The sequence below is a fragment of the Cupressus sempervirens genome, chromosome 5 (assembly GCF_028749045.1).
Source record: "Cupressus sempervirens isolate cs-2001-9-10 chromosome 5, ASM2874904v1, whole genome shotgun sequence".
NCBI classification, from domain to species: domain Eukaryota; kingdom Viridiplantae; phylum Streptophyta; class Pinopsida; order Cupressales; family Cupressaceae; genus Cupressus; species Cupressus sempervirens.
This window is the reverse complement of record NC_143122.1, coordinates 1017237509-1017260807: the sequence shown is the minus strand read 5'-3', so window position 1 is coordinate 1017260807 and position 23299 is coordinate 1017237509. Positions and strand designations below refer to the sequence as shown.

The 23299-nt window shown below is 34.7% G+C and overlaps 1 protein-coding gene across 1 annotated transcript in view; it reads left to right on the top strand.

Annotated features, from left to right (window-relative positions):
- The window catches only part of CLPB4 (casein lytic proteinase B4), a 178444-nt gene that overhangs the window by 55809 nt on the left and 99336 nt on the right, over positions 1-23299 (top strand). The window contains exon 5 of the mRNA XM_089833293.1: positions 13113-13167. Within this exon, the coding sequence (XP_089689419.1) occupies positions 13113-13167 (55 nt within the window). The remainder of the gene's footprint in view (positions 1-13112; positions 13168-23299) is intronic.

The window sequence follows — 23299 nt, the reverse complement described above, 5'->3', positions numbered from 1 at the left end:
TAGACTCCCTCTAAAGATCAATCTTCTGAACTCCTGCATTGCCTTTGAAGAAGGGTCATACTCCCTCTCAATGGAAGAATACTCGTAATTTCAATCATCAAGAATTTTTACTTCAAGAACCTCATTGATCATTAGGTGACTAATGAATTCTAGAGCACAGTTTCTTTTGAGCCACTGTCATAAGATTGAGCCTGCACAATATTTGATAACATGTGTAAAGTGCCAACTTTCTTTTCCAAAGATGGTTCAAGTGGGAATGGAAATTGTTTTATCCCCCTCCCCCCCCCCCCCCCTACAATGTAAATTCCCACTTATTCCATTGTTTAGAATTTATAGGTACTCACTCATCTTCCTTGTTTAGAATTTACAGGTACTCACTCATCTTCCTTTTTATTGTAATGTCCCCAATCTGATCTTATATGCTTTGGAGACGACTTTGAAGACTAATTGACTTCAATAAATAGGTTCAGATGCCCCTATGTACGAATGTGGTGTGGAGTACGAGATATAACTTAATGTTCCATTCTCTCATTTAACATGCTTTATCCCTTGTCAAATTCACATACTTCCTTAATTATTAATGTCGGTAATGTTTGAACTAGTCGTGGTTATTTGCCTCGGGCCCAAATTCACTTGCGGACTGTGGTTCTAAAGTATGTGTATTTATTATTTAATTTATATTCTCATCTTTCGATCAGACTCCACCTTTGCTGCCACTTTATTAGCTTAAGATAAGGTGTGGGATTTTGTCGTAGACTTCTCAAAAATCTAAGTTTATGAGTAGGAAGTAATTGTTCTTTTCATATTCCTATGATAGAAACACTTTATATTAAATCTGCAATATTAAATCCCTCCCAATAAGCGGTGGGTCCCTTTGTACCTGTGTTGAGTGTAAACTTTGCCCAATGGGGTCTTCCATCAATGCCTTTGACTTTTATTTTAGCATTAATACATACTTGTTTGATCCCATTTGTTATTTGATGATGATCTCCTTTTATTTTCTTTTTTCTATGTTTAATCACTGCATGGTCTTGGGCGGTACAAGAAACAAATCTTTCTTCAGACTCGGAAATGGATGTTAACTCTTCTTATTAGGTTGACGTGGCATGTTGGAGTGGGTTCCCTATGTTATTTATTCCTTTCCACATTTTGACAGTGTAAGAGTATGTCTTAAAGCTTGGGTTGCTCCACAGTCGTCATTATATCTCTAAGTAGAATAATTATAATATGTCGATCAGATATTCTTGTTTAGAAAATCCTTTGTGCTTGATAATATGTTTTGCAAGTTTTTTTGATTTTAGTTTCTTCAATTACTATGCTCATTTGTAGCTCATGATCTCCACCTCGATATATGTAATGCTTCTCCAAGTAATATGTGTTGCCATTGTTTGGTCGTGTTTTGTGTTCTAGTGCTTTTATTGATTATTAAATGATTACTGCCCTCCTTCTAATGTCTTACCGAGTTGACTATTGTTTGTTGTCTGTGTATTGTCATATAGCATGTAATTATGTTTCGATTTTCTTAGATTCACTAATATATTCTCCTCCTCGTCCATCTTCTCAGTCCCATATAGATATGTTCCTCAATTTTACCCCTTAATTTCTTTGTGAGGATACTTTGTTCATCCTGTAACGTAATTCATAAGCACCATAATATATAATGGGCCGATTAGATATGATGGTTATATTTGGAGGAGACGTGCCTGTCCATTCATGGAAATCTTCAGTACTGATCGTGATGATATCAGATATAATACAAAATGGTAGACTATCAGTTGATTTCCCATATTATTAGTAGTTCTTCAAAGTAATATCCTTGATTATGGTATGGTTCATTAGCATTGAATTATATTATCCAAACTCAACCTTATCATCTTGTTTCCCATATCTTATTTGTTGTCTCTTTAAAGATATCAACTCTAATCACCAACTCTAATTCACCTAGTTTGTGTCAGTACATTGGGAGCTCGACTATCTGTACTTTCCAAGCGCTTCCCATGTTTTTTGAAACTGACAATATTCTTTACAACCATTTCTTTGCATTTTTCAACATGTTCTTCCAAGGAATATTAGGATCTTTTGAAAATTTATATATGCTGATTGATTCATATAGTCGATAGTATGGAAATATACTAATCGATTCTTATAAACAATGGTATGGAAATATACTAATCGATTCTTATAAACGATAGTATGGAAATAAAACATTGATTTCATCAAAATATGTTGTATGATCGATAGCACACGATCTCCATCATACCAATTGATTTGTGATTATCGCTTTGGGTTTATAATGAAATGATAATTAAAAAACTCCAATCCATGCAACTGAACCTATGCGATGGATTGGGGAATCAAATATTGTTAATTGGGCTTGTGGCTGCTTTCACCAACTTGGCTTTTTTGTCAATACATTTAGAGGAACATTCACGACATTGATCCTCTCTCGCCAAGCCCCATTATCATTCAGAGACAAGCATAGACCCTCGATCCAACTCGACGTTCCTTCCGATCTGACATTGGCATTGTCAGATCTGAGACTTGTAGATTGACTATAGTTCAGGCTCACACCTGCAAACATTGCTTTCAATTCAATCACCGACAACGTTGGAATGGAGCTCAAGGTCCGCCTCAGGCACATACTGCTTGATCTCAATGTGCAATCACGCAAGGCCCAATCAAATGGACTCCATTGTGGACAAGCAGAGAAATTTGACTCGAGACACATTGTCTTCATTTTCGCAGTACGAAGCTCGTAGTGGTTGACGTTGAGACTTGCATGATAGATCTTGCCAACACACACAAACATCCTATTAGGGTGAGCATTCTTCTAGCTTGGGGCCCCTCAATTAGAGCTTGCCTCGAGCGGAGTGGTTCATTATTGTTATTCCGGATTCATTCCAAGTACGCAAACAGAAAACTCCATTTATGCCTAGCCTATTACGACTAAGGAAGTATGATGGACATGGTCCATACTTGCTCTTGTTTGTTTCACAAGAGAATCATATTTCATCAGGATTTCTCATTCCGAAGTTCTCAAATGGGCATAAACAACGTAGATGCTAGTAAAGGTTGTGGTCTCAGCCTTAGAGTTGCTAATTTCATTTGGATAAAGGTTTACAATCTTTTAAACATGTCCATGGCTGCAGACATGAGATAGCATATCTTTGTGTCATACTGTTAAAATGATTAAGTACGCATTCTATCAAAAACTATTGATAGGCATTATTTCATGACTCCACAGTTTGCACCCTTCAATCAAAATATTACATGTGAAGAAATTCGACTGAAGCAATCTTTCAAATCAATTGATATATTTCTTAGGTCTCTCAACCTCCTTTACATCTACAGTTTGGCTCTAATACCATGTTGAGTAACTGGGATTGCTTCTACAAATGTAATAACATTGCCATCGTATTGATGTTTTCCAAATGCAGATTTGAAGACTCATAAATATGAGAGGAGACATGTCTCATGAAGAGACATGTCTCTATAGTTAATCATCATTAGTTAATATATTAATAATATAAATAACCATATGTATAATATATATATTATTGTATATATAATTATATAATATAATATATGTAATATATATATATATATATAATAATATAAGAATATTTATCTAATGATGATTTACCATCAGTAATGAATCTCATGATCGTATCAATCTGATTGTAACTATAAACTTAACATTCATGAGATCATTTGCCAACAATTTTCACAATCTAGTCACCACACCGCATTCAGAATAGGTGAATCGAAGAGATGAAGTGGCAAAGGCTTGGTTTGAACAAATCATCACAGACGGAGTTCAGTCCATAAAAGACGTGCTTAAAGTTCTTGAATGTCTCAGGGGTACTATAGAAAGGCTCAATAATATGCAATCTTCCTTCAGCCAAGAACTAAAAACCTTGGATGAAGATTTGAGCACATGGGACAAAATTCCAGAAATTGACTTGGATGTCTTGGTCACATATGATATAATTCCTTCTACAGAAATGTTTTATGAATACCAAGGGCTCATGGGTCATAAGGCATAGGTAACTGAAAGGCTGGTAATAAAGGTACAAGAAGCCCTTAGAAATTGCAATACTGTGGAAATTGACTGTTGGCAGTGTGCCAATGTCCCTCCCAGGGTTTGTGACATAGCTTAACCACCTCCTATGGTTCTATAAGACTAATGATTATATTAGGCATTAACAGGTCAATCTTTTGGTGCAACGACAACTTTGGCCTTTCTAAAAATTGGTATCAGAGCTTGGTCACAGGTTCAAATCTTGCAAGCTATGGCAAGTGACACTAGGAGGGGGGTTGTTGGTAGTGGGCTAAAGTCCCTCGCAGGGTTTGCGACATGGCTTAATTGCCTCCTGTGGTTCTATAAGACTAATGGTTATATCAAGCATTAATAGGTTGATCTTTCGACGCAATGACAACTCTAGCCTTTCTAACAATTGGTATCAGAGCTTGGTCACAGGTTCGAACCTTGCAAGCCATGGCGAGTGACACTGGCAAGGGGATTGTTGGCAGTGGGCCAACGTCCCTCGTAAGGTTCGTGACATGGCTTAATCGCCTCCTGTGGTTCTATAAGACTAATGGTTGTATTGGGCATTAACAGGTCGATCTTTTGGTGCAACGACAACTCTGGCCTTTCTAACACTGACATCATGAATGATTTAAAGCATATGGGATGCAAGGTGGTCATTGAGGACGATAATTTGGTGATAGAGGAAGACATGACTTTAGAATTCACCGATAGGGTCAATGTTGAATTTGAATTAGATGATTTTGGAGTATAGGTGGTGAACAGGTTCTCAACGTACAAGTTCTCAGTGAAATGTACAAGTTCTCAATGAAACACCCATGGGAGTTTATTGCAGAGAACTACCAAATCGTCAACAAGTGTCACACCACTGCAATTAAGGTGAATGCAATTGCACAAAAGATGGGAATTCCAAATCCTCCAATGCTCTGCGATTGCATTACAAAATACAATGCTTTTGTTGACAATCTTTAAGATTGATTCATCATTTTTCAACTTTTCCTTATAGTTTGTTTAAAGTATTTTCAGCTTTGTAATTTTAGAAGATAGGTTGCATGTAATCCATGTGCATGTAACCTAATTACACATACCTTTAGTCATGTAATCCAATAAATCTTCTTCTTAGTTTGACTTAGTCAAGGTGGTTGAGTTCCTCCCACCTTTTTCACCAATTTTTTCTCTCCTTTGCCTATTTAAAGGAGTGCCCTTCATAGTAAATAATCATCTTTTTAATTTTCAAGAGAGCTTTGCCATTTTTGTGCAAGCATAATTGTGATTTGTTGTACAAATTGAAAGAAAAATGGATATAAAGAGAAATTTGTTTCGAAGCTATGTCTAGAAGCAATTGTGGTAGATCAAATTGGAAGTTGTGATTGCAATTTGTGTTTGCTATCTTTAATTCATGTTTATCTTGTGTCTGTTGGGAGCAAAGTCAGTACGAGAAGCGATTTGTTTCAAAGCTGTGACTGGAAGCAATTGTTGTGATACAAACTAGAAATTGTGACTTTAGTTGCTGTCTCTTATTCGTGCAAGTTATTAGAATTATGTTACTTTATTGTCTGTGAATTGGACTAGCTTATAGGCTTAGAATTTAGAAATCATCTATTTTTGGAAGTCTTTGTGCCCCAAATTATAGTGGTTTGCTTTCATAGTATAGAAAGAAAAATAGACATAGATCTAAGCCGGTATGCTTTCGATCAGCCTTTGAGTTGGTCTAGGTTTATTGGTATCACTGTTTACAAGCTTAAGATAGAATTGTAGTTAAGAGGTCCATCTTGTCCATTATCCGTTCCCCAATTAAGTGGATTCTTTCTTGAAACAAGAGGAAAGAATATTAGTAACACCCTTTAAAAGTACCTCTAAACTTCTTGCGTACCTTGAGTTAATTGAAGGAACAGTGAGAAGGGGGAGCCTTCCCTTTAAGATAGGAGAGACTCTGTCTCACACACTGTGGCTGGTAATCCTATTTTGCAACGGAGTTTGTACAAATTGTCATTTGCAAAATATCCACCCAACACTACCATATGCCAGCACTCATAGAAACATTATAAATTTTCATTGATTCATTCGATTGAAGGAGGTCATGTGATGTATGTTTATGTTATGTGTTCTTTGAATAATCACAGTATCTGTTTGCATGAAGATGCTTTGATTGTTTGTGATGAACAAACAATAGCAGTAGCACAGTTCTACAGATACGTGAATGGAGTCATGGACGGAGAAAACCAGATGCTATATGATATAGATTAAATTTTGGTTTGTCTCTGAAAGGAACTATATTCTGCTACATCAAAGAAAAATGTTCATTCTGTGAGTGTTTCTTCTTCAGAATTTGGTACAGGTATACTGCTTTCAGAAAATTTGATTTTCTTAGTCATATTCTAAACAAACAGTTGGAGATCAATTTTGATATTTTTTATATTGCTTACATATTCAGATATCTTTCAGATAACAGAAGAATTAGAACTGTCTTTCGGACAAACATCCATTTAAATGTGTTTATCTGAAATCAGTTTTTCAAAGGAATTATACTGTATTGTATTTTGAATTATTGTGAAGAAGAACTATCAGACATATCAGAATTTCAATTCTTTCATATCTGCATACATAAAGTCACAGAGTTGCAATTGATGTAACATGATACAGAGATATAATTACCTTCCATTCGTTAATGTAACTGAGTTGATGCTCAGATTGTTTGAGTGGGTGCTTATATGAGAAAATTGGTACTTAAGAAGTGTTGAGAAGGTGCTCATATGCATGGGAGTTGGTACTACTACTGAAAGACAGGGTTTGGTGATTCTATAGGGCTAGAGCCCTTGAATATTGTAACTGGATTTAACCTGTGAAATTGGACTAGGACAATGGACCTTAGCAGCGTTGCTCACCGTGGTTTTCTTTCTTTTGGGTGTCCACGTCATGCTCTTGTGCATAGTATCTTGGTCTTGTGTTGCTTCTCTTTTATTGTTCATTTGATGCTTTAATTTTATCATGCAATAAGAAGTAATTGTTTGAAGATTTGAATTGGATAAAAAGTTAAGATATACTTATTACTAATTCGCCTGCGTTCTTCAATAACTTCATACATGGCAGTGTTGATCCCAACCATCAAAAGGGCTTGGTGGTCTTTCATCACAATTCAAGTCTTGTTACTTGTGAAGCAATATGAGTGCTGAAGGTTAACAAGAGTGGGTTTGCTTGAGAAACAAACTCAATTTTTTTTTGGTGACAATTAGGGAGTCCCAACACTTGTTTGCAATCTGGTTTCCGATGAACACACTAAGCACATTGAGGTCCGGTGGCATTACATTTGCGATCATATGTGTAATTACAAGACAATCAACTTCTATATTGTTCAAATTAGGTGCAATGAGCTAAGAAATTTAATAAATCACTTACTAACATGGAGTTTGAAGCTCTCAACTTTTAGTCTTGAGAGCATGATTTAAAATGCAGACATTATTAGAATGAATAGAATGCTATATTGCATTGTTTATTATTGTAATCATTATCAAATATAATAACATGGTTTTTAATAGTTATTAACAGTAATAATAAACCTTGTTATTCTACTTAATGATTTAGGTGGTTTTGGGTGTTTGGTAAGTTCTTATTTTTAACCAACTGTTTCATTTGTATTTATTGTTTCCTTTTGGATAATATGTATTTCATGTTCATAGCATTCCCAAACTCACAAGTGATCTGATTATAAAAACCTTAAATTTGTCTAATTCTTTTTCATGTAAAGAATCAGTAACTTGATTTTTGTGCTTCTGGATTTAGGTTGTATAAGAAATTTTTAGTCAATGTTTCAGGTTGCACTCAGTGATCCATCATCAGGGACAAAAGAGATCACTGAGTGCGACCCAAAATTTCTTACACAATCTAAATCCAGAAGCACAAAAATTAGCTCATATGGAGTGGAAGTCTGTAAACTCTAATCTATAACATACTCATATATTTGATGCTCATTGCTATACTTCTTTGAATTTCTGCATAATTTATAACTGTCTAGATTTTGATGGAAGGTTATGTGTTGCTATCTTGTTTTTGTTTTTATTCTCGATTAATATTTCCAATTCACCTCAAATTTTCTGTCATATGCTATCTCTTACTGTGTGCATTTAATCAAACATTAGTAAACCTTAAGTATTGTAAGGTTTGGATAGAGTTTTAGAATACAAAGAACTTCATCCAAAAATCAACTTAAGGTCCTTATTGCATCTGAGACTTTTAAGGTAGTTAACAAATAATTTTCGAATTTCATTTGTGGCAGCAGATATGCAAAAATATCTATCTACATAAACTGGACTTTAGGAATACAACAGTGAATATAAGCATAAACCTGACTGTGCATATCATGACATCAAATTATGATTCAGTAATGTCAAGAATAAGAAGCAGAGTTGTACAGGACTGTCATTCTTGATTGATGCTGACTGACATCTAAGTTCTGTAAAAGGAAGTCCTAGATCAACATCTACAGATATGATATCATTTGATAAGCCAATCTTCTCAGAATTGCAGTGGCTTTCAGTGAATGGACTTTGACTGTGGTGACTCGAGAAACCTATGGTTGGGAAGTCCTTGTTACGATAACCGTAATCTGAATATATCAACCCGGATGAGGATCGTGACTTGAGGAAGCTATGGTTGGGAATTCCTTTTTTCGATAACCATAATCTGAATATATCAACCCCGAGGAGGATTGTAAGTCATTACACGCAGTACCTTAAAATTGCTTCTGCCTATCAAAGGGACCCTTGATCAGAAACAAACATAGAAGGTACACTATTCTTTACTTCAGACCTCATGTCCAGCAGAAGTAACAATAATTATGGTCCAAACTCCTTTGGTTATGTACAGAAGATGTCACTAAGCATTTCAAGCACCCAAAAACCTGTCCAAAAACTCCTACACATCTGCACATAATATTCTAATGCCAGTAAACATCCTTAAGGTGGCTATCACGGAATCAATCCAGCTATTTCAGTTCAACAAGATGTAGTTTGATCACCCAGCACCCAACTTATGTAATCAGTTTCTTAAGTCTACCTGCAATTGGAATTATACCACAGTGATTAGCAATTGGTATAGTGTGAATTACTTGACATAGAGAGAATACATTAGGATTACTGGTTGGCTACTAAATCCACTTTAATGCCATTTCTTGGAGTTGCACTCAATATCTACTTGTTCCCCCCACAGCTTGCATTGACTATACAAACATCAAAATAATATTTTATTCCCATATATGAGGAAGTATCATAATCAATTAATATGATGTCAGGCATCCAAGGGGAGAATTGGCTCAAAATAATGAATTTAATCCCACGGCTTAAACAAACATTCATGCTAAGCAGTCTCCAAAATAATATTTTATTACTTTTCAACAATAATATTCACTGAAAAATTATTTATTCTGAAAAGTCAAATCACTACCATTGAATATATATATATATATATATATATTTGAATAAGCAAGAGGCTGAAGCCAAAGATAATATTGGAATTAATTTTTTTTTTACAACCCAACTCAAAGGGGCACTGAAAAGACAGAATTAGGCAGAAGTCCTTCAATATTGCCAGATTAAACTGCATAGTAAATTGTATCAAATGTTATATAACTGATTGCCATGGTACTTCAAATTCTATCCAGTTTTCTTTAGAATTTCTTTTGCCATAGTGACAGTCCTTAACCTGTAATGCAACAGACACCATCTTCCACAAATACATTTTTCCTATACATAGGTAGGTTAGTAATTTAGAATTCTGAACCTAAATAAAATAAAATATTATTCAAATTGACACTTTCTTTATTGAAACATCCAAATATCAGATTAACAGATTTAACATATTTTGAAATTAGAGAAGTTAAGGATCAAGAGATTGTAACAGTTACAATTAGATAATTCTCTTTAGAGTACAAAAACCAGCAGAAGAATTTGAAAATAATCGGCATCTGCAATGATTGGGAATATAAGTTAGTCCATATGCATGATGGACAGTGACTGGCTCTTCTTCCTCCATATCATCCTCATTATCCCTGCCCAAGATTTCTAGGAGATCCAACCCAACCTCTGAATTACTCTCCCATACCCAAAATTTGTCATCTATTACAAACTGATCAAAATTCAGTCTCGATGTCTTGGAGTGCGAACATGCATATAACACAGTAGAAAATTTAAATTTCTCTGCATTATTGGTAGCCATTCTAAAAGCCTAGCTGGATCAAAGGTGGATACGATGGGATATGGAGGAACTAACTGTCTCCCATGCTGAGGGAGATCATAATGGGACGGTCTGCAAATTAAGAGGTCATTGTGGATGTTAGCCTCAACCTTCTCCAAATTTCGTAGGTATTTCAATTTGAACAGTCTCTTATACAAAGTATTAATGCTTGATTTATCTGGCTTCACCAAGCAGCCAATTCTACGAACATGGAAGTGATATCGCTGCTTACTCGATAGCAATCTGTATTTGTAACAAATTCTTTATCCCAAAATTCGTAGGACTGATCTTACTATCAGAAAATGAGTGTTGAGGAGGATTGCTTTTAGGTGTTTGCGAGAGATGGGCTCGTCAAAAGCTGCTTGGGATGCTGGTCCCTTGAGCTTGATGATTGTGTTCATGGTGAAAGTCTATTTTAAAACAAGCTACTATATCTATTTAAAGCCCAGATTGAGTTTGAAAAAGTGAATCGTTTAAAATTCCTCCGTAGGTCAGTCCAAGGGATGTCATTACATCTTCCCTGGGAATGTGAAAAGATTAACAGCAAAACATTTATTGCCCGGTTGAGCTACTTTCCTTAACAAGATATGAAAACGCAGCTGAGATAACATTTTAAGCCTTTGTAGTCCAACCAGTGACAGCATAAACTCAGTCCGAGTATTAATTCAACAGACCTGTTCCTGCTTACGGAAAATTTGTTATTTCCTTTCAAATTCCCTGAAAAGTATTTAACTAGCAATCATACCTTAAGGTGCAATGGGTACACTGAAGAGATATTGAAGGGAAATTAAGGAAAAAAGTGGTCTATTTTTATGTACAGAAGGTAAATTAAGGAAAAAGTGGTCTATTTTTTTGTATGTGTGCAACTAATAAGGTAAATTGGCAAACTATTTAGTGAATGATAGAAGTGATGGCTATGAAATAACTATGCATCCACTTACATCTCTTCAAACACAAATACATTGGAAAAACCTCTCAATTTTGAATTATGCTTCATTACCATAAACACTAACCTTGAACCTTATGGCAAACATTAAAGTGTAACCATAATTCTAATCGTAAGCCCATTAACCTAACTATAGTTATAACTAACTGTAAACCCTATTGAAAACCTAAACCCCAATCCTAACTCTATCCTTAAGCCTAATCCTGAATAAAATCGTAAGCCAAACTCACCTAATACTAACTCTAACCATAGTGTAAACAAAATCTCTTACCTGACCGTAATCCTAAATATTGAATTGTCATAAAAAATCTAACACTAACCATAATTACAATTATGATATAAACCTTTAACAGAACTATAATCTAATTTTTGAATCCCTTTATCCTAATTATAATGGCAATTGTAACCCTAAAGACATAACCCTAACCCTAACCCTAGCTAGTAGCCCTAATAAAAAATCCTAACTAAAAAAGTTTATTTCACATTTTAGTAAAAAATGTAGTTAAAAAAACATTCTAGGAGGAGAGGGTTCCATACAAAAGGACAATGCAAGAGAAATAAATATATGTTAAATCTAAACTATTTGAGTATAAGATGTCATTTACTCTTTATAATAGATTAGTTGTCACTCAAAAATCTTCTTTATATAGAAAAAAATAATATAACTTTCTTTGAAAATCTTACGAGTCAAATAAGGAAAAAATAAATTATTCAGATAACCTATGTATACATTTGTTTTAATTAATATTTTTTATGATATAGACTTCCCTTACAATTCTTAATACATTTTGTTTATAATTCAATAACATAAAATAAAAATATATACAAATAAAAAATAAGTTTTTAAAATTTAAATTCATTTATTAAGTACGTATATAAATTTATAAAGTAGAAAAATATTAGATCTTAGAAATAATAATTAATAATCAAATAAAAATCTATATAAATTAAAATAATTCTTAAAACTTTTAATATAAATTTCAAACATTTTTCTCTGTCTTTTATAAAGAATTCAAATAAGATCTAAATTTTCATATAATTTTTGTTTTGGTAAGTCTAGAGGAGAAATAAGAGACATGTTTTTAATTGTTAATGAAACTTGATGCCAACATTGCCAAATAAAGTTATTGTTTTAAGTGCATTTTTAATTTATTTATATAATATGTAAGTTTTTGCCCCAAACAACTGCATGATTTACTGGCAATGAAGGAGACATATTAGTGTCCATTTATGTGTTTATGTATGTTACGAGGAATGTGTAGTGTGCATATAAAATTCGGACAGATATATAGCCCTATTAATAATTTATAGTGGCCGATATCAGCGACGGCAATTAAAATTCGAATATTCGGACTTGCGAGTTACAAGAGGGCCTCCACAAGGTTCCCGACCCTTCCGGACATTGTGACAGCTCCTCTAACAATCACCCAATGGGAAGTCATAAAAAATAACAGTCCAGATCATTTACATCCTCTTGCATTGTCTTTTGAAGATTCTCCATCGTTGATTTAAAAAGTTAGCTCTCTCCTTTCAGTATAGGTATGCTTTCGGCGTAATTAATACTTAGACCAGTTTAGATTTTTTTGAATTTTGTAATGCGTCTTGCAGTTTTGTCGCTTAGTTACCATCTTATTGAAAATCTATCATCGATTAATTAAATCATTTTTGCGACAAATTCAAACAGCCACTGAATGGTATAATTTCCTTTACGAAATTGGGGTTAATCTATTTACTCTGATTTGGTTTTTATTGATTGGGGTTCATAAAGCAGTATTAACTAAATCTATTCATGTTAGATTAATTATGAACAGTTTAACAATCTATACACAAACAATATTATCTTTGCTAATTATCCAATTGAATGATATCTATTCATTTTCTGTTTTGCAGTCTTGCTCAACGTATTGTACGAGGAGATGTTCCAGAACCACTTATGAACCGGAAGGTAATTTTCTTGATGAATAGGCCTTCTGTATTAATGTATAATATTAAAGTACACATTCATGAACAAAAAAGCCAAGGGGTACAAGATCAGCCTGCGAGAGTCAAATGGCCCAAGGCCGGAACCAAAAACAAATTTTAATTTTAATTCTCATTACAAAATTTCTTTGATTGCAATAAATTGTTCCTGGCCTGCCAGTTGAATGATTTTTTTTAAAGATCACCTCTACTTTGAAGAAAAATATTTAAACTGATTTTTCACTGAAACATAAGTCACAAATTTCTGGTCAGGGTCAGGACTTTTACTGATATTTGTTGCAATGTTTTTATATTTTCCCCTGCCTCTAAACCTAACCTCATTTCTTCCCAGTTTATGGAACAAAATTTGTATCTTGATTCCTTAGAAAGTTTTTGCTGCTATGATTAATACACTAATAGCAAGGTTGCATGGGTACGTGGGTACGGGAACGGGAACGCGTACGGGTACGGCTATTTTTCAAAACAGGGGACGGGGGTACATGTGTATGTCTAATTTTAATATTTTATATATATATATATAAAATTATCTTATAGAAAATCTGAAAATCAAAATATCGGTCACGAGTCATGACATTGAGCATCCAAAACAAGAAATCCAAAAATGTTTAAACTTATAAATTTTAATATATGAAACTGTGATAGTATGCTGAAGATTGTGATTGAAGGGTCTGGGAATTGCTCTGCTGTTTGAAGAAGTACTTACTCAACATTGATATTAAGAACAAGCTGCCATACTGGCTGAGAAAATCAGAGAGGCCATACATGCTGAGGTGAGTCTCATGAGTCTATAAGCTGGCTGTACATGTCCAGGAGGGTTTATAACAGTCTGCAACAGTTCTGATATATGCCACAGCAATTAAAAATACCTGAAATCTAAGTCAGACCAGTTTGAGCAAGGTTAGGAAAGGAGATATGAGGGTCTGAACTCTGAAACAATCTAATGGTTTCGTTCATACTGGGTAGAGGGCTGAACAAATTTAAGGATAGAAAAGGAAGTGTTGTAGCAGCCTGTATCTGCATAAATTTATAATATATACTACTGCTGAATGTTTAAAAGTTTAGAGTTTTAAACTTTAGAGTCTAGATACTTAACAGAGAAGACAAACTTTAAATACGAACAATAACAGTAATAAGTTAATAACTTCATAATGATAAAGATACTTAACAGAGAAGACAAACTTTAAATACGAACAATAACTTCATAATGATAAATCATATAGATAGGACATATTGATACTAGAAATGATAAACTTCTAGTCTAAACTTAAAAGTTTAAACAGTGAAAATCAGAAAAAGTTTATAGATTATAATCTATTGTTAATCAGCATTGTACCAAAGTCTCAAACTGATTACATATCGAAATAAGCTTGATAAACAGCAAGCTGATATGCAAACAAAAAACTAAAACAAAAATCAGACATCTTAATCTATTTTCTAGTCTTCTATGTCTTCATCATCCATATCAAGGTCCTCAGTTATGATGCCTGTCCAAATAGTCATCACTCTCGAGCTCAGGTTCCTCTGTTGGTAGAATAATAATAGGCAAGTCAATAAGGCCATCTACTTCAACCTCTCCATCCACAAGGGCAGCAAGTTCTCCATCAGGTGAGATTTGATCCCATTTTGATGAAGGGCCATCATTGTATCCAGGATCTAGACGAGAGAGGAGACGAAGTGAGCTGTGAATGTACACCAATTTCTTTGCTTTCTTTGACCCCAAACGGTTTCTCAATAGTGAATGGATGAACCCATAAGTACTCCAATTTCTCTCACAAGATGAAGAGCTAGCTACATGTGAGAGCAATCTTATGGCAAATGATTGCAATTCAGGAGCTTCACCTCCATGGTTCCACCACCACTCTATAGGGTCTATTTTTAATTTCATATCATATAAAGCTTCCACAGAACCAAACTTACCTTTCCCACGTGAAAACTTATTCCATTGACTCCTTACAACTGCAGCATCCTCAGCTCGGCCATAGATCTTTTTTATTGCAGCCCAAAATCCTTTTATTACCTCTCTATCCTGATGTGGAGCCCTCTTCCCAGTCACTTGTATATCATGCCACTTAGGATTAAGAGCATACGCAGCACAATGAAGAGGTGTGTTAAGCTTATTCCATCTTCCATGTAACTTCTCCTCTATCAAAGGATATAGAGAAGGGTCTTTTATATCAGTTATTGTCTTCACTTTTTCACACATGGAATCTATTGCTTCATAAATTTCTCCCAAACATGCCTTATCTGAATCTGCATGTCTGATCAGCTCACATATGGGCTTAATAAACTCCACAACAAATTTCACATCAGCCCAAAAATGCTCATCAAGAATCATACCTCGCACCTAAACAGCAGTATCTGAAGTAGATTGTCTCCAAGTTGTCCATGCTTCACTAACAACTGTGGAACACAAAGCTCCCTTGACTTTACAAAGGCGGTCAAGAAGAATGAAGTAAGAAGCAAAACGTGTATAAGCAGGTTTGAGTAGCTCCGCCTTGGCAAATTTATGATAGATGGCTTGTGTGTGGTGGTGATTGCATATAAACATTTGTATTTTTCTCCCCTTCTCTATGAGATCTGTAATCCATTGAAACTTGCCAATGTCTTTGGGTGCATTATTCAACGAATGCACACAACAGAGTGTCCAAAATATATGCTTGTACTTTTTTTGCAGCAACATACCTGCTGCTTTACAAACAGGGGCAGATCAGTAACAACTTGGACCACATGTGTAGCCCCCACCTCCTCAATGCCCTCACACAGCTGGGTGTGTAGAAATTCTGCATTTTTTTCTTGCCCTGAACAGTCTATTGCCTTCAAAAAATAAGGCCCTTTGCTGCATGTTACCATGATATTAAGTAATGGACGATTTCTAGCACCTGTCCACCCATCCATCACAATACTGCATCCCTTTGTAACCCACACTCTTTTCAGTGGTGTAGTTTGTTCATCTAATCGACTTTTCTCTTTATCAAGTAAAGTAGTGTGAAGCTTTTCATATCCAGGTGGTTTATACCCTGTTGGTGCATGAAGGATAGCTTGGACCATCTCAGTGTAGTAAGGGGAGCGAGAAACATTAAATGCAATTCCATTTGCATAAAAGAATCGTGCAATTGCTGCATCAACAGCATCTCGACCTCACACATCAAACAATTCTTCAATGGGATTTGAGTTGCCAATGTGTTGTCTCGTGCGGGCATGTTCTGCTGCTACATCTGTAGTTGAGACATCTACTTCTGAATCTCCATGTTGACTCCGTACATGCCCTGTTGTTGAAGCATGAGAGCTCTTCTTAGCAACTTTCCCTTCAGCCCTTTCTTGCTCCCTTATAAGATCATATCGTTCCACCTCATCTATACAAGGATCAACACCTACCCCAGATATGTGAAGGAAGTGCGCCTTCACTCTCGTGTAAGAACCTTTCCATTTCAAAGGGCAAAGCTTGCATGTGACCTCGGCTGATCCACCTGAACCCTTCAGCCCTCGAACACGATCAACATACTTCCACAAAGGATACAACGCTTGCTTTCCTCCACCTGACATTCTACCTGGAAAAATTTAAAAAAAATTCAATAATTAGTGTCGAACTGTTGAGAAGATATTGTATAGCAAATAAAAAAGAATTAAAGACTTAAATTTGCTTTATATTGCTTTATATTTTAAATTTAATATCTAAAATAAAAATCACTTCGAAATTTAAATGATTATCTAAATTATAAACATCTATTTAAAATTTTAAAAATCTATATTGATATTATAATTTAATTTTTTTAAAATTTAAGATGATTGTGTATTGTTACAAGTCCAAATAGTAAACTACTAAACTGTAAATTAATTTAATTAAATCAATAAAATAATATTTTAACTAAATTTTATCAATTTTAAATTATATAAAAAACTAAAAATTAAATAAATACAAAAGTTAAACAATAACATTTAAAAATTAATTTCAATAAAGTTATAAAATGTATAAATATTGAAATTTAAAAATATTTATTAATTTATTAATTTTATTTCGTTTAAGACTTTAAACTTTAAGTTTACTATAGTTACGTAGTTCCATCATATATAAAATTATTAAAATATTAAACTTTGTTAAAAGTTAAAAGTTAAAACTTTAAAAATTAAAAGTTTAAAACTCAAAATTTAAAAACGTTAGAAAATAATACTATATTTTGTAAACGCGAGCAGAGAGAAGTCGTAATAGACTTCAACAGTAAAATAATAAATTAAAATACCTGTTTGTGCGAGCGCCGAGTCTGTGGTTGCAAAAAAATGGGTGAAGCTTCCTGTGTGTGGCGTCTGAGAAAAATCGATGAAACCGTCTCTGCCCTTCCGTTCAACTTGCGTTCAACCTGAGAAAAATCGATGAAACCGTCTTCGACCTGCGTTCAACCGTTTAAACTTTAACCTCGTCTTTGACTTTCTTGCGGATGGGGAGTGTTTAATGCCGCGTTTTGGTCAATATAATGCCGCATTTTAGGTTAGATTTTATTTTAACTTTCCAGCATGACAAATTGTGCCGCCTCTACCTTTTCAAAAGCTGACGTGGCATTTTATGATTTAGGAAATGTGCCCTAGTCCGTACCCGGTATGGGATATGCATCCCAGTACTTGGTACGTGTACTAGGGGTCTGGGTATGCATACTCGTGCAACCTTGACTAATAGTAAATGAATTTTGGATGCAATTAGATTCTCTTGATCAACAGTTAGTCTTTCGACTGTTGAGAGTGATATTTGAAGTATAGTGTTCAAATTTTGTTTTGTTAATTATGAATTATTTACATCTCCTGTTGGGGTTTTTGGTACAATTTATGGCCGCATGGTTTATAACCTTACTTTGAGGGTGATTTAAATGGGTTTTTATTGTCTGGTAATATAAAGCATGACCATTGTTTTGGGTGGTAATATAGTGTTGACGATTGTAGTTGCGATAGAGATCTTTATCTCTAGGCGTTAATACTTTTATAGTATCTTCAGCTGAAAAGGACACTTCTGTTTAAATTGTAATATTAAGCATAATGACATGTGTCATTCAACATGAATTAATACATGGAAATACAAAGAGTTGGAATTAAGAGTCTCGTATTGGGAAATTGGTGAGACCTTCGGTTGGAATGTGAAGTCTCTCTCCTTAAGTTATATAGTGCATCAAGTGATTATGATCAATAAAATGATATTTTTTGTTGTGTGGTTGGGCTTTTTCCCTTCATTCTAGAAGGGTTTTCCCTAGATAATTTATGGTGTTTATTATATGTGTTTTGGGTTTTCCTATTGCTTTTCATCGTTCATTTCTGGGTTAAAATCTAAGATGGTATCAGAGCGAGGTATGATTTCAGCAATGAAGGAAGCTTGTTTGTGTTGAATAATATAGCTGTGGTTGAGTTCTCTCAGGTTATTGCTCTTTCTTGCACTCTATTTTTTCGGGTCTCTATCTTCTATTCGATTCTTTATCTCTTTACTTGTAGATGTTCATGTCTCTTGGATGCCTATGGTTGAATCTTTGGTTGATATTTCCCTGCATAGTCTGGAGAGACATAGAATCTCATTTTCGTTTTATTAACACCTATGTGTTCTTGGTGTTGTAAACTTTTGCAGAGACCTTTTATACTTTATTTTCTTTTACCTATTGTGTCATGCTCGACAATGGGTTTGTGCCTTCTGTCTAAAGTGTTACCAGTGGATGTGTGTAAATGATGCCCAATTTTGACTTTCGATTAGGAAGTTTTATATTTTCTATCTTTCATATCTTTAATCTTAGTGATGTCAAACTATGGCTTCTTAAGTATTTTGTCTTATTTAGGCTCCTCTAACGATTCCAGATGTCTGCTAAATTAGGCATCTGCGATATATTTTTTGTTGCCTGTGGTGATGTGGCAAAGTGTTTGGTTTTATTATTATGTTTTGGCAGTAGATGTTCATTGGTCATTACTATGTCGTGGTATTCAGAGTTCATAGTCCTATGTTCGAGCTCCATTTATGATTATTTATGTTCATGCATTTTTTATATAGTGGTCAATTATGGTTCCGCTGAGTTGGCTTCATCTTGTCCTCTCTGTCGGTTTTTTCATTTCTTCTTTTCTTGGTAACTGATAATGGTTGGAAAAATATTGGTTCCCTATTCAGGCCTCAAGCCACTTCTCCAAATATTCTTATAGGTTTGAATATTATACACAGCGTTGATATATCTCTAGAGGATGCATGATTTTTTATTGGTTTCTTATATTTATTTTGTGAGGAAATTAAGGTAAAATATTTCTTTAAAATTACCTTTGGGAAAATACTATTATAAGACTAATCCCATATTTGAGACTGCATATCTCTTGACATAAAGATGGCAGCAGAATATGCTCTCAGATATTTTATTATTTTGAGTAACGAGTAAACAATCTTTTGGTAGTAGCGTATATGCATTTATTCCCTACAGGTTTGATGGTGTGAAGAAGATCAGTCATTGGTATTCTGGACTAACTCATACTGTATTGTGCAAAGCTATCAATTTTTTTATTTGTATGGACGTCTAATTATATCTCATCCTCACGAGAGTTTAAAAGCAATGTTTAGGGCCTTTGTACGTTTCTACAGTTCCATCCGATAAGCTGTGGTTCGATTATGGATGCAAACAAAGATGTTTTTTTGGAAAAGCTCGTTTAGCTTGCATAGAGGCTACGAAGTGCAACTTGACCATTGGAGCTAATCAAATAAGAGGAAGTGGATTGATGAAAGTCCTGGTTATGTTCGAGCCATCCAAGAATCTCTGGCATTGCATGCATAAATTTTGATTGCTTCGTCTGTGCTATCATGGCAAGTAGAGGCAAATTTCGGACTTGGATTTGGATGTTGTAAAAGAAGCCATGGTGTTTGTGGGTAAGTTCACTCCTTCAAGATGTTGGTCATCTTCCATGTCGGCATATAATAGTACATCTAGAGCCTGAGGTAGAGTGACAAGGAACAATTGAGTTACAGGAAGATGGACTTGTGGGTGAATATGGTGTTGGGATTACAAATGGGAAATGTATACTTCTTGGGGGGGGGGGAGATGAATCAGAAGTACTAAACTCTAACCAATAAAACTTTCAACTTTAAAACATTGCATGCATATACATATAGAAATGACATGTAAAGCAAATGCATCCACATAAACACTTGACACTAGATATGATTACCCAGAAACCCTCCAATGAGAAGGTAAAATTGGGGTGGAGATGACACCCACAACTCTTTACTACTACAGCAATAAAGTTCACTTGTTAAGGTTACATGTTTTGACCATTCTCATGATCTGCCCTGTGAAAGGCCTGCCTTGTTAAAGGCTTACAAAAGATTGTTAGATCGTACCTTGTTAAAGGATTTTAACACCCTATTAGAAGTGTGCCTGGCTAAAGGACTTTAGAGCACTCACTTGGAATGTCACCCTGTTAAAGGCTTTAAACAATGGTTGTTAAACCAACCTAAGTCCATAGGATTTCATTCAGCTATAACAATTGTTGGAGAGTACAATAGAATGTTTGATATGATACACTTACAATCTGATATTGCTGATTTCAGATCCCAATTTAGTTCATCTTGATCCTCTCTGATCTGATATGAAAATGCTGTAATCTTGATCCTTTGTTTTGCTAACTGATTCTGCAATTCTATCCTCCTTCTAAGTCACCTTTAACTTGATCAAATCACAACTTTTTACTTCCTTCAAATCTTTTGTTAGCATTATCTCCTTGTGTGCATTCTCTCACACTTTGTAAAGCATGGGGCTTTGACTTCTTTAAAAAAGATTTCATGACTATTGTTAGGTATGAATCTACTATTGAGATTCATCCAATTTTCCCGCTCAAATCCTTCCATTTTTCTCATTGGTTGCATGTTGATTGCATAGGGAATCCAAATAGATTCGATCTTATCTTTAATCCTTTGAGATTTATCCATATGTCAGCTCAAAAACGGTTTACATAATAGTTTGTGCCTTCACAAACTCTTATGTCAAATCTGTGTTGCTTGGCACTTGCTGATTACTGATGCTCGACACATATTGAAATTCTGTCTTGCTCAACACTTGAACTTGCACGGCATCTATTGTTCACTCGACACGTGAAACTTGCTTGGCTCTGTCTATCTACTCGGCTCTTACTGTTTACTCGGCACGTGAGTGGCTTGTCACTCATTGCAACTTGGCATCTATATTATACTCGGCATGAACTTAGAATTTTTTTTAAGTGTGTTGACACTCAATTGTCAAAACCAATCTAAGATCAACATATGGACACCTGTAGAAAAATGTGCAGTCAAGCTCCTAGCCATCACAAGAATTGAAGTCATGCGTTGAACTGGTTTTGAAAGTACCTGTAACAGTTGACCAGAAGACTCACTTCTGGAGCATATTGGTGGTCTAGCTAGGATGATTGTCATTAGTTATGAAAGGGAGTTTGATTTCTTACATTCAAACTTCAATATTTTTTATTACTGTATGAACCCTTAGGCACTCTATATTTTGTATTTGTCACTTCAATGGGAATTGTGTATAGCAGTAATTTGGTTTGATGAATCTATCTTGATTAGGATGCATCAAGATAAAGTAACATAATGCTGGTTGCAGACTTGGACTGATTTGATATCTTCATAAAAGTGGGAAGATCATTTCATCTTTAGAGGGAGATGTTTTCTGATTCAAAGGGAGATGGTCAGCCTTAGAGGGACGTAACATCAACTATCTTATTATGGAGAGGGAGTGCTTATTGAATCCCCTTCATTCTCACATATGCTTGTGATGCTTGTGGTATTTGTAAAATTTGAGACTTAAATGGAACTAAGTCTTATTTTGTTATGCCTATTCTATTCTTGTGTGAATAAATGAGATTGTAAAATCAGCTATGATAACTCTTTCACAATGTGAGAGTGAACATCATGTTGAGAGAGTCTATGATGTCATCACATTGAGAGATTTTGTGATGGGAATTGGATGTGATGTTGAGAGATTCCATGACAGTTTATGTTGAGAGAGTCTATGATTAAAGGATTAGCTGCGAGCCTTACAAATTTGTCACGTAGAGTGATTTCATGATTTTTAACAATGAGTAAATTGTTCTCTTAGTGTCATGTTGAGAGATTCCATGAAAACTGTTTGTGTTTTCTGCAGGGTTTTTATGTTGAGTGATTCCTTGAAACTTTATAAGATCCATATGATTAGATTTTATCATTGACATTTTGGTTGCAACCTTGTGTGATTGATCAGCTAAAGATCTCTCTTTTGGCTAAGAGGGAGTATTGAAGATTGTAGCTGTGATAGAGATCTTTATCTCTGGGCATTAATAGCGTTATAGTCACCTTCAGCTGAAAAGGACACTTTTGCTTAAATTGTAACATTAAGCATAATGACATGTGTCATTCGACATGCATTAATGCATGGAAATACAAAGAGTTGTAATTAAGAGTCTCGTTTTGGGAAGTTTGTGAGACCTTCGGTTGGAATGTGAAGAGTCTCTCTTTAAGTTATATAGCGCATCAAGCGATAGGCATTGTACACTTCAACATTTTATGATCAATAAAATGATATTTTTTGTTGTGTGGCTGGGATTTTCCCTTCATTCTAGAAGGGTTTTCCCAAGATAATTTTTGGCGTTTATTGTATGTGTTTTGGCTTTTCCTATTTCTGTTTATCGTTCATTTATGGGTTAAAATCTTAACATATAGGACAACTGTTATGTGACTTTTTTTCCCAATTAAAGAACAAAGTTATAAAATATATCTTTAGCATTAAAAGGAAGATAAAAGTAAGGGATATTATGATCCCGATTAGATTAGGAGATTAATAATATATGTGTATATATGTTTAAAAAGGAGAGTAATAATCAATAATAGAATAAATTATTTAAAGGAAATTATTATGAAAGGGTGTGGCCTTTGTAATCACCCTTGGGCTATTATATAAAACTCATGGAGACAAATAGAGAGGACATTAAAAAAGAAAATTATAGAAAAAGGAATTATGACAAAAGACGCGTGAGAGGGCATAGTTAAGTTCCTTGACTGAGCATTAGGCATTGCAGAAGGGGCACACAATGTGTGTCTAACTCGGGGTGCAGTGTACACCTGGGAGTGT